Source organism: Dysidea avara, chromosome 4 (genome assembly GCF_963678975.1).
Source record: "Dysidea avara chromosome 4, odDysAvar1.4, whole genome shotgun sequence".
Lineage (NCBI taxonomy): Eukaryota > Metazoa > Porifera > Demospongiae > Dictyoceratida > Dysideidae > Dysidea > Dysidea avara.
The window spans coordinates 23,379,146-23,402,320 of NC_089275.1; the positions used below are offsets into that span (position 1 = coordinate 23,379,146).

The 23,175-nt window shown below is 39.5% G+C and overlaps 1 protein-coding gene and 1 long non-coding RNA gene across 3 annotated transcripts in view; one reads left to right on the forward strand and one right to left on the reverse strand.

The window, feature by feature from the left end:
- Positions 1-23,175, reverse strand: part of LOC136253192 (nicotinamide N-methyltransferase-like) — a 35,492-nt gene that overhangs the window by 6,245 nt on the left and 6,072 nt on the right. Inside the window, exon 1 of one of the 2 annotated variants that reach the window (XM_066045820.1) lies at positions 3,849-4,129. The exons of the other annotated variant lie outside the window; for it this stretch is intronic. Coding sequence (XP_065901892.1) covers positions 3,849-3,984 — 136 coding nt within the window. The 5' untranslated portion in view covers positions 3,985-4,129. Of the gene's footprint in view, positions 1-3,848; positions 4,130-23,175 lie in introns of those variants that run through there. 2 annotated transcript variants of the gene reach the window in all.
- Positions 4,361-22,161, forward strand: LOC136253193 (uncharacterized). Its single transcript, XR_010700000.1, has 4 exons — positions 4,361-4,455; positions 21,779-21,819; positions 21,870-21,922; positions 21,982-22,161. It is a non-coding gene; the product is annotated as an uncharacterized lncRNA (long non-coding RNA).

Below are 23,175 nucleotides of genomic sequence, written 5' to 3' on the forward strand. Positions count from 1 at the left end.
TTATATTTACCAACTGTTCTATAAATAGGTTGAGCAAAATTATGGAAATTTTTCTGACACAATGGGTTGTGTGTCCTGTAGGTGGTTCAGGTTTCAGGCTTGTGTTTCATAGTGCTTACCTGATAAAGGAGATACTCTCTGGGTGAGTCCTTTTGCATTCAGTACAGCAAGGTGAGTGTGCTTAAGCTCCAAAGTAAGGTATTTCCTTATCATACAGTACGATAGTACTGTATAGTAGGGACCACAAAGGAGTAGGCGTGGCCCACAAAATAACATCACCCAAAAATCAGCCTCAATTTTCCCTGATGACGATGAGGCAGTGTTGGTTAGGTAAAACTAAGCCCAAACAAGCTTTCAGATCAACCCGAAACGCTGTCAACAAGTTGCTATGGAATTTTAAAAATAATTTATTTATTGGAATTTCTAGTGACTGACTGACTGACTGGTGCCTTCAGACAAGTGTAACTTGATAACAGCTAAGGCTACGGGCTTGATTTTTTCACTGTTTGACGTCACTTCGGCCCGAGAGGTGCCTTTTGGCATACCGCAGTACGTACAATGCATTCTTCATGGACTTACCAGTGCCCTCCTTTGTGTCCCATTCATCTTTGCTGACAGCGAAAAGTATTAATGTGGCGGTAGCACATGATGGCTTCCCTTCGTAACGGAAATCGTCCGTATTTTTCATAGTGGCTATTTTAATTGCAGAAGTGCTTTTTGAACAGTTCTTGATTCGTACTGCTGTGTAAGGGGTTGGATGTAGCCGACAACGAAGCGTAATGGATACAGATGATAATTGATATAATTGGGGCATGCAGCACCATTTTTTTCTTCGGTTTGCAGGGATTGCAGAGGTGCTTTTTTGAACAGTTCTTGATTCGAAATGCTGTGCAACGGGTTGAACATGTCTACAATGTTTGTTATCAACATTCCAAAAATAGGTGATTACATCATCTAACTACGCAATAGTGCGCGAGAGACCGGTTATCCCTGTTCCCATTCACTTAAGGGTGTGGCCGCTACAGGATAAGCGCAGGAGGTACTAAAACACTCGACTGAAGTTACAGAGCGCTTAGAATGTGATGCTATGGGCATTTATATATCGAAACCGCCATATACAGGGGGTACCACACAAGCTCTTGCTGTAGGTAGATCTGCAACCGTGGTCAAACTCAAAGTTAATGGTCAAGGTCACAAAATCACTAGTGGGTCAAGGGTCAAGACGAAACAAAGAGTTCAAAACTCACAATTGAAAATTATCATTCCATGTCAAATCAACAAGGAATCAATGTCACATTTCAAATTCTGATGAAACTTGGTGTGTTTGTGGTACCTATGGTGTGCAAAATTTTAGCCCATATACCACATATCAGGAGCCCATAAGTGCCGCACTTATGGACTCCTGATCACATAGTTTCTGATTTATCCCACAAATATTTTGAATGTTTCATGAAAAATTGGTCTGTCTTAAGTAGTAGTTGTAACATGGGCACGAGTGATTTGCCTGAAATATACGCACGAGCACGAGGGCGCAGCCTGAGTGCTCGTGCATATATTTCAGACAAATCACAAGTGCCCATGTTACAACTAATATATTCCACTTGGGTGACTCACCTGCAAGTGTGGGAAACTACAGGAATGCTTCGCGAGTATATTTATATGGGAGCATGTGAATTTCGATTGTGGATAATGTTGTAAGAGCAACGACAAGGCACTGCTGAGAGGCTGAACGTAAGTGTATCGACACGAACGTGCAGATCGCTTCGATAGTGGGTACGCAATTAAACACAGGAAGCCCAAATGCAAGCTGAACAGCTCATAATGAAGCTTTAAGTGCATTAAAAAGTACTTACTATACTAGCCATGAATAAACTAAAGCAGTGAATATGTTTACAGTGCTATAATGGCCTAGTCTGAAATTATGCACATTTGATGCACTAAAGTACCTACTTTACTATCCATGAATAAACTAAAGTAGTGAATATGTTTACACTAATGGCCAAATCAATAAGTGCCACTTCATAATACCCAGTGTCTGGACATTACCATGTGACTAGAATGCAATCACAACAGCAATATAAACTAACCTGTGACCTTCTTCATTCAGTAAAACAACAAACTATTTTCTTCTCAAAATCCACAATGTATCTATGCTTTGGCTCACTTTACAAAACTAAACGATCCTAGGAAGTGTCACTATATTAAAGCAGAGATCACACAGTTTCATCAAAGAAATCGGATGATTTCTGAAAATGCTTGGAATGCATTAACGAGAAATGGAGGTAGTATATACAAGTTATGTACCACTCTGCATGGGCAGTTCAAAGGCACCGCCAGTGCCATAATTTGTATAAGGCACTGCTGCAGACCACAGCGAGTGCATTATAACTTATAACACACTGGTTGCGGTTTTGCAGACCGCAACAAGTGCATTATAAGTTATAATGCACTCGTTGTGATATAGTCCTAGCATATTTGATATAGTCCATACCAAATCACAAATCCAAGCAATTTTGCCCACATACATAATTAAAACTCTTTGAAAACTAGTCTTAAAAACATATTTCTAAACAATACAACCTCACAGTAATACAAAATACATATCAAAACTTGTGTAAGATATTCCGGATTTCCGAATGGGTTACGCCCGTTTCATATAAAATAACACCGTCCTCTAAACAAGGCTCCATAACTTCCGCATACTTTGGTTGACAGACACGAAGTTTGGTTTATCAGATTCCTTGATGAAAGGCGATTTGATTCATGTGTACGTTCTTTGTGTAGTAACGAAGGGGAAGCTAAAAAGGAGCCTTATACCGCGAAATTTACGTGTTCAGAATGCCCGTAAAAACACGTGTTTTTAAGCATATTTCTATAAACTAACCTGTTTAACAATTTGTACGGTCGGAATCTTATTAAGCATTCTTCGCTGTGTAGAATGATACCAAATTTAGCGAATTTGGCTGAGGATAACAACTTGTAAATTGGGATTTTCCCGGCGAGATAATTAAATTTTCCAACAGGTTAATGTATGGAGCACATATTATGTCATCATCAGCAGTAAATAACTGTTGCTATGGCGACATTTCCCATTTGTACGGTCGGAATTGGATAGAAAAATTCAAGGGCTTTCTTTTATTGTATGGTGTGCTGTAGAAATTTTGTGAGTTAAAGGTTGTAAATTAGTGTTTTTGTGTGTGGTGTAAAATACATGTATTTTGTATTGGACAACAAATGACAAGGAATGATGAGATTTTATGATCAGCCTGTTTTACCAAGTTGAGGTTTCAAAAAACATATTAAACAGATATTAAATTTATTTAATGCATAATTCTTAATTTTTAAAGGTTTAACCCAGTGTTTGAAAACTTTTAATGTTGACCACCTGAAAATGCTTGATTTGACAAATCCCATACATATGTTTTGATATGACTAGTCTTTATCATGAACTATTGTCCTCAGAACCCAGTAATAACCTCACAAATCACACTACAGCAATCACGCGTGAACTAGTTTTAAATCACAAATCAGGTTTCAAATCACGTACAGGTTCGCGAAGGTGTCGCACCCCTCGTACCAGACCCTCTTTTCTCTGTCCCCACACACTGAAGAAAAAGCGGTTTGGGAGTGTAGCGATCCCGGAGTGTAGTGGGACTTAATATAGGTACATAGCTTTGTTTATCACCGTCAGAAAACTAAAATTTGCTCGAAAATTTGGCCTGTCAACATGCACGCAACGCATCTGACACAGAACCTTGCGTTGGCTCATGTCATACAAAAGACTAAACTTATACGCTAGCTATTGTTTGAGTTTGGTTTACAAACTTCATCACAGCACTGTAATTTACCTGAGCTATATAGCCTCACAATCGGTGCCGTACTTGTGTGTAGTCTCTGCAGTTGCCTAGTCGCATTATACGCACTCAGGGGACGAAATCCTAGTGATAAAACTTCAGAAAAGTTCTTCTGATAGCGTCCAAACATTATGAGCTGTCAAGTCCACCAAATCAGCCACCAGAATAAAGTGAGGCAAATGACAATCTGATGCTAGGTACTGTACTAGATTTGATCACAGAGAGCTATGATGACACATGTGACACGAGTCCTAGGCGAAGTGTTAAATTACTAAGCAGGTTAGTTAGCTATATTTTGTCGGTATTCACGTGACAAAAAACCTAAGAAACAAAAAAAAGGAACAAAGAGCAAGGGGGTGACACACAGTAGGTTACGGTGGCCCTGGAGGTCGCGCCAAGTGACAAATCCGAAATCTCAAGTCTGATATCCGATTTCTCAGTGCGGATATCCAATGTCCAATATGCAAATTAGCTTATCGATCAAATCATTACTTAACTCTTGATATCGATATGCAAGCTAGACCGCTTATCACTATGGCTGAGACAGTGGGTGGTATTCAATGCACCCTTCACAAAACTGTGACCGACCCAAGAGTTGACAGTGAGTCTATGATTAATTACGGTGTGTTTTGCATGTCACTGAGTCGGGGGTGTCAGTAGCTCAGTATACTTGTGGTATAAGTCGGCTGGCACTGTATGGCCGCACTTCTCGTGCCGGCGAGCGTTCTCGCCAGTGGTACTTTAATAGCTAGCTGGTACTTATCCTCCGACGAGTAAAGGGTCGTATTTCTAAAAAATTTTCCTGTGTAGCTAAGTGCTTTCCCTGGTATACATACTCGATACTTGCAATTTGATGATACGTGAAGCAAAGCAACACATTCATTTTATTTAAAAACTTTACAGTGTTGCTGGAGCAGCACTGATGGTCCACTGGTATCCTGTACCAGTGGCCAGAATTACTCTTAATAAGTAATTACTTAATTAGCTACCCTACTAAGAATTACATTGATTATAGCTATACAGTGTGTTACAAGAAAGTCAAGAGTTCTCGGGTGCTTGCTGCAATTAACACAAGGACACAATAAGGAGTATAAGTACATCATATTTGATATCTGAGTTAAAGAAAATCCATCCCTCCTGGAGGAAGACTGAGTGTGGCCCCGACTAGACATTGGGTGACCTGCAGTTTGAATTCTGGGGTTGGAGGAATTTTTTTCCTTACTTTGGCCCCTTTTCTGTTACACCTTATTCAGTCAGTAAGTCAAGTCACTAGGTCTAAGTCCTTGTAGGTTAGGTAATCCTAAAGCTGCAGCACATGTTGCTGTCAGACCTTCAGTGCTGGTCACTGTAAAGTGCTAATAATAAATACTTTAGGTTTAAGGAAGAAAATCCATCCCTCCTGGAGGAAGACTGAGTGTCCCCGACTAGACATTGGGTGACCTGCAGTTTGAATTCTGGGGTTGGAGGGATTTTTTCCTTCCTTTGGCCCCTTTTCTGTTACACCTTATCCAGTCAGTAAGTCAAGTCACTAGGTCTAAGTCCTTGTAGGTTAGGTAATCCTAAGGCTGTAGCACATGTTGCTGTCAGACCTTCAGTGCTGGTCACTGTAAAGCGCTAATAATAAATACTTTAGGTTTAAGGAAGAAAATCCATCCCTCCTGGAGGAAGACTGAGTGTCCCCGACTAGACATTGGGTGACCTGGATTCCACATTTTAAAGTATAGCCCCTAGGAGGGAGGGAAAAGGGGAATGATAGCTAGGCCTGGTTCAGTTGGGGACAGGTGGATTGGCAGCTACATCAGTAGCACTCAAACATCAGCTACGTCGGTAGCAGTCACATCAGCTACGTCAGTAGCAGTCACATCAGCTACGTCGGTAGCAGTCACATCAGCTACGTCGGTAGCAGTCACATCAGCTACGTCGGTAGCACTCACATCAGCTACGTCGGTAGCACTCACATCAGCTACGTCGGTAGCACTCACATCAGCTACGTCGGTAGCACTCACATCAGCTACGTCGGTAGCACTCACATCAGCTACGTCGGTAGCACTCAAACATCAGCTACTTTAGTAGCACTCACATCAGCTACTTTAGTAGCACTCACATCAGCTACATCCGTAGCACTCAAACATCAGCTACGTCGGTAGCACTCAAACACCAGCTACATCGGTAGCACTCAAACATCAGCTACGTCAGTAGCACTCACATCAGCTACGTCAGTAGCACTCACATCAGCTACGTTGGTAGCACTCAAACATCAGCTACTTCAGTAGCACTCACATCAGTAGCACTCAAACATCAGCTACGTCGGTAGCACTCAAACACCAGCTATGTCGGTAGCACTCAAACATCAGCTACGTCAGTAGCACTCAAACATCAGCTATGTTGGTAGCACTCAAACACCAGCTACGTCGGTGGCACTCAAACATCAGCTACGTCAGTAGCAGTCAAACATGAGCTACGTCGGTAGTACCCAAACCTGAGTTACATCAGCAGTACTCAATATGTCAGTAACACCCAGACATGAACTACATTACTAGTAGCCAGACACGTATAGCACCCAGAGATGAGCTATGTTGGTAGCACTCTAATGAGGTAAGTTGGTACTGAAACATGAGCTACATCTCACAGTATGAGCTATGTCAGTAGCACCTAAACATGTGCTATGTCAGTAGCACTCAAACTGAACTACTATACATCAGTAGCACTCAGACATAAGCTACATTGGTAATATCCAGACATAAGCTATGTTGGTAGCACCCATACATGAGCTACATCGGTAGCACTCAAATGTGGTAAGTTAAAAGCATTTACACATGAGCTATGTCGGTAGCACTCAAACATGAGTCACAACTGTAGAAAAATACATTGGTAACAGTCACATATGAACTACATCGGTAGCACTCAAACATGAGGTACGTCGGTAATAACCTGAGTGACATCGGTAGCACTCAATATGTCAGCAACACCCAGACATAAGCTGTCAGTAGCACCCAGACATGAGCTACATCAGTAGCTGTAGCCAGACATGAGCTATGTTGGTAGCACTCAAGTTGGTACTCAAACATGAGCTACATCTCACAACATGAGCCATGTCGGTAGCACTCACACAGCATAAGCTACGCCGGTAGCACTCAAACATGAGCTACATTGGTAGCACTCACACATAAGCTATGTCAGCAACACTGAAACATGAGTTAAGACGGTATAGCACTCAAACGAGCTATGTCAGCAGTTCTCAAACATGATCATGAGCTACATTGGTAGTACCCAAATCTGAGTTACATCGGTAGCACTCAATATGTTGGTAACACCCAAAATGAGCTGTCAGTTGCACTCAGACATGAGCTACATCACTAGTAGCCAGACATGAGCGGCTATAGCACCCAGAAATGAGCTATGTTGCTAGCACCCAAATGAGGTAAGTTGGTACTCAAACATGAGTCTACATCTCACAATACGAGCTATGTTGGTAGCACGTAAACACGAACTACTATACGTCGGTAGCACTCAGGCATGAGCTACATTGGTAGTGCCCAGACATGAGCTACATCGGTAGCACCCATAATTAAGGTGGTAAGTTAAAAGCTTTCACACATGAGCTATGTCGGTAGCACTCAAACATGAGTTACAACAGTAGAACTCCACCATAAACATATTGGTAGCACTCAAGCATGAACTACATCAGTAGCACTCAAAACATGAGCTACATTGCAAACACTCAAGAGTGAGTAGCACTCAAACATGACCTACATCAGTAGCACTCAAAAGAGGTACGCTGGTAGAATTCAAACACGAGCTATGTCAGTAGCAAGCAAACATGAGCTACAAACATCAGTAGCACTCAGTATCAGACATGAGCTATCTCGGTAGCACATAAACATGAGCAGTCAGTAGCACTCAAACATTAGCTATATCAATAGCACTCAGTCAGGAGCTATGTCAGTAGCACTCAAAAGAGGTAATTATACAAGTCGGTAACACGGGCTACTACACTCAGACATGAGCTATGTTGGTAGCACTCAAACTCAAACATGAGCTACATCAGCAGTACTCAAACATGAGCTACATCAGTAGCATGCAAACATGAGCTACGAACATCAGTAGCACTCAATTTCAGACATGAGCTATGTTTGGTAGCACTCAAACATGAGCTATATTAGTAGCACTCATACATGAGCTACTTGGTACATAGCACTCAAAGAGGTAAGCTGGTAACATGAGCTACATCAGTAGCACTCAGACATGAGCTGTGTTGGTAGCACTCAAACATGATCTACGTCCATGTAACACTCAAACATGGGCTATGTCAGTAACACTCAAACATGAGCTATATCATTAGCATTATGTGGACATGATCATGAGCCATGTTGGTAGTACTCAAACATGCTTACATGAGCTACATCGCTGATGCTCAAACATAAACTACATTGGTAACACTCAGACATGAGCTATATTGATAGTACCCAGACAGGAGCTCCCAGACATGAGCTATGTAAGTTTGTAGCACTCAAATGAGGTAAGCTGGTAGCACTCAAACACGAGCTGCACCAGACATGAACTACATTAGTTGCAGCCATACATGAGCTATGTCAGTAGCACTCAGATGAGGTAAGTTGGCAGCTCTCAAACATGAGTGATGTCAGTAGCAATCACACATGAGCTACGCCAGTAACACTCAAACATGAGCTATGTCGATAGCACTCAACCATGAGCTGCATCAGTAAACGTGGGCTACATCCATAGTACTCAAACATGAGCTACATTGGTAGCTCTCAAACATGAATGATGCAACATCAATTCTAGTAAAATTAATGTGATAACTATGTTGGTATCACAGTACAATCATGCATACATCAGCTACCTGACTATCAATCACAGTGAACGTGACCTCTTGTCATCACACAATTACACGACAGCTATACTGCATGCATCAGCTGTAGTTGCTACGTCAACAACACTGTACAGTCATTATATTGCTAGCTTCTGACTACATCAGTGGTAAAAAAATAAATAAAAATAAAAAAATGGGACAGCCATAGTACTGCTATACATTATTACCATGCACTGTAGCAACAGCCACACATCAGCTATATTGTTACATAGGAACATGTCACAGCGGAGGTGGTAGAAAATTCAGCAGGGCAGCTACATATCAGCTATATCATCACCTGACTGCATCATGATCAGGACAGCTACACCAGTAGCACTGTACAGTCTATACTGTTAGCATCAGACTATATCAATTACAATGGAGGTAGCAGAAACATCACCAGCGTAGCCACACACCCTCACTACATCAATTGCAGCTTCAGTGGACATGACAGCTACATCAGTAGCACTGTGCAGTCACATATATCAGGTATATTGTTACATCTGACTGCATCAATTGTAGTAGATGTGACATCTGGCTTTGTCATGATCCTACATCCACACATCAGATAGATTGCTACGAATAATGTACAGCAGAAGTGTCAGGAATTTCAACTGCATACTGAAAACACCTGACGCATTAGTTGCAGACGTAACAGCCATGCCAGGATAGATAATCCTGACCACATCACGATTGCGGCTACACATTAGTTGCGTTATTTGTACCTGCACCATTGACAGATCTTACAGATAGTAACAGCACAGGGCAGCTATGAGCTTTCTCACCTGACTGCATCACTATCACTCAGTATCAGTCACAGTAGGTGAGACAACTATGTCAGTAATGCAGTACAGTGGCCATAGCAATCACATGAGGTTGGGCTTTGGTCTCTGCAAAATCGTACATACTTAGCATGTCCAACCATGTGCTCTAAAGACTCCTCTTCACCCACACTGATCATAAAGGCCTAGTTCCTGCTTCAGCTATAACGATAGCACCTGGCAGTGTCATTTGCAGTATATTTGACAGTTATACAGTGGTATAGCACAGTTCACTACAGATATGTATCAGCTATACATGACAACATCGATGGCAGTAAACAAAATGGCTACTCAGTTGCCTATACAGTAGCATATCAGTTACTGCACTTAACTGAATGACAGGACAGCTACATTTGTAGCATGGTACAGTGACACATCAGCTGATCACTACCACTAAATGGCAGGACTTGCAGCAGCTGTGGCCACAGTTTAAGCACGCTTCAGCTACACCGAGAGCATATGACTATACCTGCTAAGTGACCAGCACAGTGTAGTCAGTCATCAACTTGAGCGTTAGCACCAGACTATATTATTTGCTGTAGCTAGATGTGGCAGCGATGTTCAGTAGCACATGTACAGTACACACATATCAGCTAAATCAATAACCAATAATCAAGATGACCAGCTGCGACTAGTACAGCTCACTTGCTGGGAACACCTTGACTAGAACTCCTAGCAATCAAAAAAGAAAAACAAAAAAAAAAACAGACTAGAATATTCTATATCCAGCTAGTCAGGATGTGACAGATAAGCAGCACACTATAACAGCTATGGTGACCACTGAACAAAGCAACCGAGTGAGTCTAGATCTAGTAGCACTACTTCAGGCAACAAGACAAAGTTGTACTAAGGTAGTTGATCATTACCACATGCCAGCGGTATCATGCACTAGTTTATTGAAATCACACCAGGCATGTTTAACACATATACCTACACTATAAATAGAGATGTGAGATTGCCCTAAGCAGTATCAGATTAGTGACACGTAGACACATCAGACTGGGCTGTGCCTCAATTCTCCGGATACGGGGAACATGTCAATTATGATTGTGTCAAGAGTGCACAAATAGGTGAGCCAATATTACTCACTATGACTGCACTGCGAGCTGGGGACAGAGCGCAACTGCACATCAGCTAGGTCATCACATGACTACAGTGCAAAAATCCAACAGGCCATGCAGCCACTAAAACGCACTTGCATACACACGTACATTATAGATTAATAACAAGCTATAGCTACGGCTACTGATACTGCCAACTTTGCACCACGCTGGTGACACACCTATAGCAAGCAGTCTTAGCATAAGTCATAACTATGACCATAAAACTTCAATCAAACAAAGGCTGTAGCGTCACACAGCTAAGTATCGATGAAGCTGGGGTAGTCCGCTGACAGCGGATTGCTCGCCAGACCAGGGCATGGCACTGATACAACATCACTCACTTAACGTTTTGAAATATATTCCTTTCTATACCGGCCAGTATCAACAACCAATAGCAATTTGCAGTTCCTAAACTGCACTGCTGGCACGGTTTACATAGAGGTGGCCAGGTAGCCATGAATAGGCAGACACATGTGCTAACCCTATGGCGCTAACGCTTAACAGTGCCTATCAAAGGCGACAAGACCTCATCTGGGCGATAGGAAAACCAAGCTCGAACAAGATGATCATTTTTGACAAGGTTTAAACTACTCCAACTAGCCACTTAGAACCCCCTGCTACCCCATTATGGGCTTTCTTTGGGCTATGGAACTCTTGTCCAGATAGGCTCGAGTTAGCTGCAGGGGCCAAAAATCCTACATCGAGCCATACAGATTACAACAAAGGCTCGAAAACGCAATAGCAGCTACGTGCTTGTCACCGACCTGCGTTGAGAGGGGATCACGTGCAACTGATCACGTGATTAAACAACCTGACCACCTGCCAAAAAAAAAATAGTTAATAGTGATACTACCAGCATCTACTAAATGTAATTCGATGAATACTTAATACCACCAACAACCACAATACGTGATTCGATAAATATGTGCTAAATAACGTTACAAAGAAGTGTTATGTTTCATTGTGGGATTGAGATGCTACAGACGACCCATTTTCCACAGGCCTGCCACAGCTCTTGAACGCTTCACAAGACTCATTAACAGTTTACAATACACACGTTATGGGCCTGCTAACATACAATTATATTACTTAAAGGGACAGTACTCTAAGCCGTACAAGTGCTAATTTCACATTTCACAACCCGTAAAATATGTTCATGACGTGATAATTTGTTGCGTTTTATTACATCACGCCACGAAATGGTGAACTTGTAGTGGGATAATTGTAAACAAAGCGATGGTAGTGGTATAAATTTGTACTGTTTTACTCGTAAGGTATAGCACAGTTCACATCGTTGTTTGGTAGTGAATAGAACTGCCCATAAAGCCGCCTCGCCCCATGTGGATTACAAACAGCCGCTTCAGCCAGGCTCTAGCAGCTGGTACAGGCTTGTAATGTTATCATGATAGTTGCACTGACAAGAACTTGTAGTAAACAAGCCTGTTGAGAGAGAGAGAGAAAAAAAAGAAAGCCTGTTGAGTTAATTAACGGTCTACAATGGGCTGGCGCTGCTGTTCTCGTGGCTACATTTCCAAGCATTCCGTGCCGTTGCATTACCTTTGAGCATTCACGCCGTTTACAATCTTCTACTTGGCGTAAATAACCTGTTTAGACATGTAGTTTCACAGCAAAATGATTCCAAGTCATTGTAGCAGGCTGTATGGAATTGAGAATTGTCGTTCATTTCCAAACCACAATTGCTCAGTAATTACGTAAAACAGCATCAAATGCTTGTCGCACTTGTATGGTTTTGGTACTTGTATGGCTTGGCGTACTGCCCCTTTAATATACGAGATTCATGATATTGGATAGTTACACAAGACGGACATTTGTGTTCATGAGATTCATGATATTGGATAGTTACACAAGACGGACATTTGTGTTCATGAGAGAAAAGGACTGTTACAGGCTTGTAACCTATTTTATTAAATGTGTAAGTGTTTACAACTGGCTTGTGGCACATTTAGGTGATCCATACAGGCCTATACTCATATTAGAATAACAGCTTCAGCAGGCCTGTAATCATCTTACTGCCTGTATCAGGCAGTTCACAGGCCAAAAAGGCCTGCAACAATATAAAGCTTTTGTAAGGGATCCGTCAAAACTGTAATAGTATACATTCTGTAACTTCTGTTAGGGATAAAGTACAAGGTGAACTTAAGAGGTACGGTTTGTTCGAGGTACGCTTCCCTAGCAGTGCATAGCAACGTAGTTAAAGAATTAAGAAATATTTCATCAATCACGAAGTACAAATTACAAAACTCAATTATTGTGTGTAGTATTGCAACAAAGTAAAAATAAGTAGCTTCCAGCTAGCTGCACTGCACCTGGTTTTTAGAAACACAACATCAACTTGTTAAAAGTATGACAAACGCATGTTTTATCTCTACAGATTGAAGTGATTAGTGGTTAATGCATGGCAAGTTATGTTCATGTCACCTGATAATATGCAAGTAGGCTAGACCCACAATATATCACACTCAGTATCTGGGCAAATCATTCTGCAATGTTTGAAGAATGCAGCATTTAATTAGTGTGCTATACCAATCCAAAAATGTATCTAGCCCAATGTGCTGATTTGTGGATTATCAAGTTGATACTGTATTTTTGCTGGGTTGGGACACGGAGGTTGGATACGTTTTAAATGCTACTTTAATTATGTTGCTCTTAATTCTTTTGTTAGATATTTAACGTGACCCTCAATAGTCGCAATACAAAACTGGGTTTTGCCACGTCATTAATTATAAACTTTTAAATGCACTATAGACAGTACACAGTTTTAATTTAATTGTAGATTCCCATGAAAAATTTTCAGTTCACTGAATGCGTCCAACCTCCTCTGGGATTGTGATTACTGCATTCCACTTGTGTTATATGTATACCATAAGCTGTACATCATTTACAAGCATACTACCATATATGACCGTGTAGAAGCCATGCTCAAATACACGCAGGGGCTCAAATATACACCGGGTGCAGCTACGAGATTGTCATAATAAATGCCGGGGCTCATTTAAACGCTGGGGTACTATGACATGCACTGAAATAAATGCAAACTCTTGATATTTCTCTTGGTATACGTGTCCAACTATTCCTTCTCTTCTGGTGATGCCTACAGCATATTCATCATGGCCATTGTCATCTTCCTGCCCGACTTCCAACCTTTCACCCAGCAGAGGAGTCCAAATAGCTTTTAAATTATATACAATACGTAGTGGCCTCAAACCACGCTGTCAATTTCATAGGTACTAGTACTGGTTACTGCTATTCTTGTTCAATGAGTGGCTCCACGTGACTGTAAGAAATAAATTCCCGGGTTCAAATTACTGCCGATCCCGTTTAAACGCCAGGTCAAAAATGATCTATAGGAAATAAACCCCAGGGCTTCTATTCGGTAATACACAGTCTATTTGGTCCTGTGGCCTGGGGTGCCCAACTGTCCTTGTCTCACTTCCACATATCCATACAATTTTCACAGGCTATCCATGAACAATTACATTTGTGTGTCTTTTTAACCAAGGCTGGAAAATAATGAATAATAACCATCCGCCCACATCTTTTTTTCAAAAATCTGAGCAAGAAATTGGTAATCAATTTTGCCTGGCCTAAACTGGTCCCAACATAATTTTAAATAAAACTCATGAACTCTCTAACGAATAGGAGAATATGATAACAGCAGTGAATGACAACAGTGTCCTGGACATCTGGGAAAAAGGTATTTCAATCACAGCATTTTGTACTCATTATGATTTTCAGAGGAACCAAATGGGTGAAGGAGAGTGTGGTGGAAGAAGTTAAGGTAAGTGTGTTCATGCACTTTCACACACTATGCAAAGTGTGTTTGAATTATGTTTGTACATGTGTGTTTGTGTGTGGGTGGGTGCATGCATGAGCTCGAGTGTCACCAAGAGTACATAGTATCAGGGGACGCTTTCCTTTCTTTAATTCCACGGGAGCAAGCATAGGAGGCTTATTGTATATCATAATACCTTCTTCAACGATTGTTGGGCTTGAATACAAGTTTATACGGTGTCTCTAGAGTGCAACGCATCGATTCCACCGACAACTTACTGGACGCGTGATCCTCTATAAAGTCAAGAGCGATTTACGTGCTGGGAATAGCGGGGAAGAGTGGGGCAGACTGGCTAAATATACTAAACGTGAAGCACACTTTCAAATGGTGCTTATTTAAACTTCGCTGAAGGCTTGGTCATACTTTTAATACAAATGTATGCGCCCACGTGCCCATGTCCACCCTCCTATGATTTTGACTGATGTGCCACTTGTCAGTAGCCATTTATACGGTGAAATATTAAGTGTTCCTTACTTTGTGATGAGCTAGGTAACTTGTAACCCTTTGTCGTGTTAACTGTTCTTGCAAGGTGCTCATGTGTATATGAAAAAGATGTAAGCACAAAATAAAATCAGTATATTACATTATTGTTCTAAAGCAGACAGGTGCCCCTCAGTAACAGCAAGGTCGACAGCTGGAGGCACACAGGGATGTGCTTGAATCTAGAACACAATCCCGATACACATTATTGAAGAGTACAGCAAGGATAACCCCAAACTACAGTGAAGCCATAACCACAGAATATGGGGAACTCCACTTCTCACTGAGCAAAATGGGCAAGATAATGGTATCTGCCTTCCTCATACCTACAGATGTGGAAAATACAAGTGGACTAATACAATTCACTGTGTAGTTAGCTGTGCCACAACAAAAAACTAAACAAACTAGTATTTTAAAGAAATGTTAATTTAAAAATGAAGTAGGGATCTACGCAATAAAAGTAGTGAAGCAGGAGATGAGTGATGGTGTTACAGCATAGCTTAGTGGGAAAGTCCCTACTTTGGCACATTTAGCTATTATTACTTTGTTCAGTGCCAAAGTGGGGACTTCCCACTGAGCTATGCTGTAACCCCATCATTCATCTCTTGTTTCACTACTTTTTATTGTGTAGATCCCTACTTCATTATTAAGTTACTAGTAGTATGCCGCCTGCAGTCAGACAGTGAAGCAACTATTCTATCTCATCATGCTTGCAATCATTGTGTGGTAGAGATATACACAACACAAAGCAGAAAGATTGATGACAACACACTTTGTTCACTTTGCATTTAAGTAGCTACATGGTGTTGTGTCATATCTGCATGATCACATCATTCACACTGTAAACAATCAGGATCACTATTGACTGCTGTGAATTACTATTTGATGAGCTGTTTTGTACTATATATGGTGTGGTATAATGATAGCTAGCAATAAGGCTATTGTACTGCTGTACAATCAGTAAAGTTGTACCAAGAGTACAAAATGACAGAGGTTATTATAATGTACTCTTTTTGTACATTTAAATTTGTTCTGAGCACATGTTTATTGAATCCTTCATAGGCTTGTGCACAAGTGTTCCACCTAGTAGCAAGACTCACGGCAGTATTCGCACAGCCAAGGAAAGTAGGACGAGTGATTACCACATGTCATTTACATGGCCTTGCAATACAAAACAATCCTTGGTATATTGTTATATAAGCATATTAGTAAGTAAACATATTTTAGTAATGCCCCATGACATTATTTTCAAAACATCATATTCTCCTCTCGTACTCGTTAACACAAGAGGCCCCATGAGGCCAACATTGTGATGCTTACTGTAATTTACTTTTTTTCATTGTAAAATAATTTTCATATGCATAACTTATACGAAAATTTCTTACACGAAATTTTTTAAAACATAATATCAAACTACTCTAATAGAGCAGTCATTCACATAAATCATACGAAAATATTTTTACATGAAAATTTTTATCACAAAAATATTTTGCATGAAAATAAAGCAAATTACGGTATATCTTAGACTGTGTTAGCCTTGGGATTTACTAACACTATGTAGTTCTTTGGCTAGCTCAATACAAATATTGGAGCTCCACCTCTCTTGCGAGAACCACCATAAGCAATTTTCTCAAAGTTTGATTCAGTCACTTTGTGTGCTTCATGGGACAATCTTTGATATGTAATTAAACATAGAGTAGTTTTCTTCAATTCTGACCTGCCGTTTCTCTTGGAAGTGGTAAATTAATTTCACATATAATGTTACCCACACCAATAACTGTAGTCTTTTGTGCCCTATCTTAAATTTAAGACACCTCTAGTTTCCTATATAATCAAATGGTATGGTAGTACCGTTTAAGTAGGGATCCCCTCAAAAAATTTCGTGCTCCACCCAAAATTCTGCCTTCAAAAATAATCCTAGAGACATTTTACATGACGAAAATCACCTTTATTGAATAGTACTAGTCCATATAATACATAATGCAGCATTAAATATAACAAAACACTTATAGGTGGCTGGAAATAGAATTTTTTTTAAATTTCCAAAACTTGAATTTTAGTCCCACTGACTGCCTCACTGACCATAGTTACAAGGCTAGAGCCAAATGAAGCAGTGCATGGTCACCATTATTTTTATGCCACAATAACAAACTCACCAGTGGGATGTGCCTTTTGGGGTTCTGACAAGTGTAGGCCTTCTGCACCTCGTCTTTTCTTTTATCTTCAATCAGACTGCTTGTCTTCTTCTTTGTTCAACAAAACCATTTCAAGGCATTAATTTTCCGTATCAACACTTTCTTTCAGCAGCATATTATTTCAGAGCTGGATTTCAGAAGTGCTTCATACTATAAGAGGCAAGATAAGAGGTACACTTGCTAGTGCAACTTAACAATTGGGATCCAGTTTACAATAGGTTTTCGACCATACCCACCAAATAAAGATCTAGGTTGACTAATAGCGAAAGAGTACAGAGACCCATAGTAAGGTATATTATCTATGGGAGATCCCACCTCTTAACAATCTAGCTATTTACTTAACAAGATCACCTCACTCCTTATTGGTCTAGCTAGCTACACACCCCTTGGCTGACCGGGAGCGTGGCTGACTCAAGATATACTCTAATACAACAGTCACTTTAATATAACAGTCATGATAAACCATAGAACAGTTACAAGTTACATTGTTCTGATAGACTTAGCTATTTTTATAAGAAAAAGAAGCAAGCACTGATAAAGTTAGTATATTACATTATTGGTCTAAAGGAGACAGGTGCCCCTCAGCAACAGCAAGGTTGATAGCTGGAGGGACTTGGATCTAGAATGTGATCCCCTGATACACATTTTAATGAAGAGTGCAACAAGGATAAACCCAGACTACAGCAAAACCTGCCCATAACCACAGAATATGGGTACTCCACTTCTCACTGAGCAGATGGGCAAGATGTTTGTAAATGATAGTATCTGCCTTTCCCATGCCTACAGATGTGGAAAATACAAGTGGACTAATACAAGTTACATTGTAGCTAGTTGTGCCACAACAAAAATACTAAACAAACTAGTATTTTAGAAATTGTTAATTTAAAAATGAAGTAGGGATCTATGCATTAAAATTAGTGAAACAAGAGACGAATGATGGTGTTACAGCATAACTCAGTTGGAAAGTCTGTACTTTGGCACATTAGCCATTATTATTTTGTTCAATCCCAAGTAGGGACTTCCCACTGAGCTATGCTGTAGCACCATCATTCATCTCTTGTTTCACTACTTTTTATTGTATAGATTCCTACTTCATTTTTAAATTAGCAATTTTTAAAATACTAGTACAGTAATGTTTACTCAAGTAGCGTTTATTTGTAGTCAATGCTAGTTGCTATAGTTTGGTGAACTAAGTACTATTCGATATAAACAGTTATTTGCAGTCAACTCTAGGTGAATCAATGTGGTGAGCTTGGTGAACTTGCTATTCTGTGCTATTCCTGGAAGTGTGAAAGTATTTGTTATCTAAGGGTCTGATAGTAACGCAGCACATGAAACACTTACTTTGTTTGTGTGTTTCAAGGGACAATCCAATTTAATTGGTTACAACATATTAAGAAGTTGGGGCACATTCTCAACTGCCATTTGTCTGGGAAATATAAAAGTACTGGTATGGGCTTGCTTTCAGCCTTTACTCAATCAGTTGACAGTTTAGTGATGCCAGAAGCCATACCCTTAATAATCATTGAGGCTGCAACACTACCGGTACCTGCCTACTTGTACAAAACTACAATCTTTGGCTTTGGAATGCATACCACTTCATATCCCAATCTATGATGCAATACTCACAATAACAGGTTGTTGTGATAACCAATTATATAAACTAATAGCTTTAATTTTTTGTCTTGATGTTTCTCAGTGAAAAAAATGTGTGATGCCCTAAAGCAATAAAAGCTTTCGTGGTGTAAAAAAGGGTGTTGCCAAGAAAAATAGGATCAATCGAACAAGCTTATTCAACATCACTGGTAAGAACAAGGACTGGTATCAAGTTGTGGCCAAATGAATGCAGCATTACCTATTTTCTTTGTAGTTAGCTAAAGGTATAATAAAACTAGAACAAATACACATGCAACTGTTATTAAAATAATTATAATTTGGAAACTTTTGTTTTGTAGTGTGTGATTTTAAATAGCAGCCAAATGACATATGCGTGTATTTGCTCTAATTTTATTATAGTTATAGCTAGCTGCAAAAGAGGATGGATAATACTTGGCTGCAACTTGATATGAGTCCTTGTTCTTAACAGTCATGTTGAATAAGCTTGTTCAATTAATCCTACTTTGCTTGGCAACACCCCTTTTTTACAGCCTTTGTTTTTGGTAAATAAATATGTATTTTCCTAGTGCTCAAACAGGCCATAAATCTAGGAGTTTGCAAGGAGAGGGACTAAGCACATAATTGTTATACAGCCCTATGTAATACCCAATAATAAGACTACTATTTAGTTTTATAAATGTTTCTTGATCAATACATAGTTGTCAGTCAATTTCAAATCAACATTAACTACATACAATTTAGTGAACATCTACATATTGAAATATATATGGGATTTGTCAAATCAGGTAGCTATTACAGTAGCTATCAAGGGGATCGTGCATTGGGCTACAGTAACTGATCGTGCATGTCTTGCACATTAGCAATAAAATTGCTTCCCAAGGCCACATAAACTTAATTATTAGTTTCTCATCCTTGCCCGTATGGTCATTAATTTTTTCTTACCTCATCAAGGATTTTTTATACCATTTGGTGGCTGAGTGTAGGCAGCTATCCAGCACCTTCTAAATGTAGTACCTTGCTAGAGCAGTCTAAGAAAACTGCATTCTCTGAGCCATTTTAGCTAGCTAATTCAGCTGTCTAGTCAGTAAAAAATAAAATAAAAATCCACCCTCCCGCACTGTTATTTTGAGTATAGGAATATGAGAAACTAATAATTAAGTTTATCCCAATTGAGTCCCAATCTCAATTAACTAAACTTTCAATATGATCCAGGAATTTGACACAAGTGAATACTATCTGCTGGTCCAACATGGTCCAGTAGTACTTAGCATGCGGGAAGTAAAATTTTAATTAGTTGGTAAATTATACTCGGGTACTGATGAAACCCGGAATGGAAAGGAATGGAATCAATAGGGGTGCGCGCCAAGTTTAAAATCGTTTTAAACAGATTGTGCACTGTTTCCAACTGTCACACAATAACTAGGATTGTGCTAGAATTAGTTTGTTTCTGTTTATAAGCATACTAGTAATCGTTCGATCGAAAGTTCTATTAAATACCCGCCACGTGGCAAGTTGTGTGTAAATAAAATCCATCCAATTTAGTTTAATCCTGATGTAGAAGTACTTCCTTACCATTCTAAAGGTAGTATTTTCATGTTGTAGCGGTATTCAAGCCTTTTTAGTACAAGTGTCGCTGGTTATCTGAAGCGGCTATAGCTAATTCTACCATTATTGGTGGCGATAGTTAGCAAACTGGAGTATGTTATATTAACAGTGCTTACAAAAAAAAATAGTTTAGCAGCTTAGCTAAATGATCGTTGCTCAGCTTAGACAATAGTACAACACATTCTTGCAGTGGGCATTAAATAGAACCATTGAGCAAATGACTTCTAGCATGTCTAGAGCAGAAACAAACTAATTCTAGTTATTGTGTGAAAGTTGGAAACAGTGCACAATCTTTCTAAAACGATTTTGAGTTGGCGCACGCCCCTATTGATTCCGTTCCATTCCGGGTTTCATCAGTACCCATTATACTCTTGATGTTAACAAAGAGTAGAAAGATAATTAGAATGTAAAGTCAGCCTCCAGATGCAATTTCAGATATTCATTTCTCTGGAGGAACCTCTTGCCCCCAGACTCACTAGCTTTGTCACGTGCATATGCATGCATGCTGTTTGTGCATGCAGTAGTGCAGACCCAAATATAGGGGGAAGGGGTTCAGATGAACTGCCCTCTTTTTAAGTCCACAATTCAATAGCGCACAACACTGATTGAGGTACTCTCAAAGAACAGCCAAACACTCTAATATAACAGTCAGTTATTCTAAACACAATAATACAACAGTTCAACCCAAATTACAGTATTTTGGCATAATTTTGCATGCCCAGAGACCTGTTGTATGTTTTGCATGCAAAGTGTGTTTCAGATACCTGCACTACACCAAGGTACACTTTTCTCTGAACAGAACCCTGGCCCCACTATAAATCCTGTGCACGTATGAAAACAGATTTAATTATCACAACAAGTACAATGCAAAGAACAATTAGGAATTTTATGTTTGATTAGAGATCAAAGAAATAAAAAGTAGTGAAACAAGTGATAATTTAAGGGTAGCAGCAAATAATCACCTCTCTGACTCAGCAGTGTTTCACTGTTGATTTTAAAGGTTGTGAACTCTTACAAGTTGTTATTACTCTTAAAAGAGGAACTTAGCACAAACAAAGGTATTGGGTAATGGTTTGCCTTTCTTTCAAGTAATTTTGCAGGTAATGCTCTGCTTTGTGAACCAGTATATGTATTTCTTGAGTAATAAACTGATCTTGCATATTAAAACACAATCTGGCTATTCCTAAAAGGAAGGAAGTGGGGAGAGGGGGGAGAAAGTGTTTGTCCCAAATGCCTCATTCTGGACTTGTCAGCTCCAAAATTTTCAATTGATAGTTGAATGTCACACTGTATATGTATAGTAATGTGCTGAGTATTCATGCAGCAGTTGGATAGATGTCATCTAATTTAACTTATTCATTTTTGCTCAATTCATAGCAATGAAGCAACCCTACTTTGACGGCTTTGAATATTTTAAGGTTAATAATATCTGATTAATTATTTCAATTACACCAGTGATTATTTGCAGCCTGATGAAATTGATGATGATGAGTCTCAAGATCATGAGACTACTGCACTAAAGTCTGTATTACTATATGAAGCTTGTTAATTGTGTGTACTGCTAATTTTTTCTGCTGTAGCTCTGCTGGAAAAGGAAAGGACAAAGTGCAGCACGACCACTAAACTTTTGGTGAATGAAAGCTTCAATTATTACAGTAATTCATCAACTTTTAGTTACATATTTACTTTAGTTATACATGCCATGCATGTAGCTATGTGTACATGCTTTTGATATTATATACAGGTGTGTTTGTAGTCATCAGCAGGACATATACCAACCCTGTATGCTACAGCCACATAAACTACATAATGCTGAAAATTACATCACAGATGGGCAGCATTATATGTAACCAGGTAGCTTATGCAATACAAAATGCAATAATCTCAGACTACATGCATGCTTTAGCTACCAATGGTATAAAAAGATACAGCAGTTAGAAAAAAAAAAACAGTGATATGGTGGGATTAATACTTCAAATAATCTGCATACAATTAACTGCCAATAAAATATGTCAATACTTATGTAAAATGAACCTAATATTTCCTTACAGATTCAAAATAATGTCATCAATGTACATAGTTAAGCATTCTAGGTAAATTCTATAGTACGAATTCAAGTTTTTATTCAGGAAATGCACACCCAGTTATATTTCTGCAGTGGTATGTAGATATGCAACTGTTTTTAAGTATGTTCATGTTCCTCTTTAAGGGAGTTAATAGAAGTCTTTTACCAGTTTATAAGGTGCAACTATTTGCTAAGTTCCTTCGCTCCTAAAAAGTTATGTTAATTCTAAAGATTGCCCCTTACAAGTTTCCTAGCCATGTGTATGGTAGCACTAGTGCATACTAGCACACAGGATGAAGGGTGAACTCTTTGTTGGTTTTCTTGTTTACAATTTGTAACCATAACACTGATGAGACTGAAATATATACAATACACCACAATACAAAGCCATGCAGTATACCTACAGAATGTATGTACAAAATAATGGATTTAACTATAAACTATACAACTGCAGCAGAAAAATTGCAACTGGAAAGGATTCCATGATCATGAGCTCCATAGAAAGGTGAGACAAGTGTTAATGTCCTAATGATATGTCATCTAGATGACATTGTAGCCCTTCTGTACTAATAGTCCGGTTGTTGAAGACAACAAATGACCACACCCAGAAATAAATGGTACCAAGACAAATTTGGTATCATTAGATGCAGAATTTTTTTGGAGAATAACATCCAAAATCCTCTGAAATCCCCTTTGGGGAAAAGAAGCT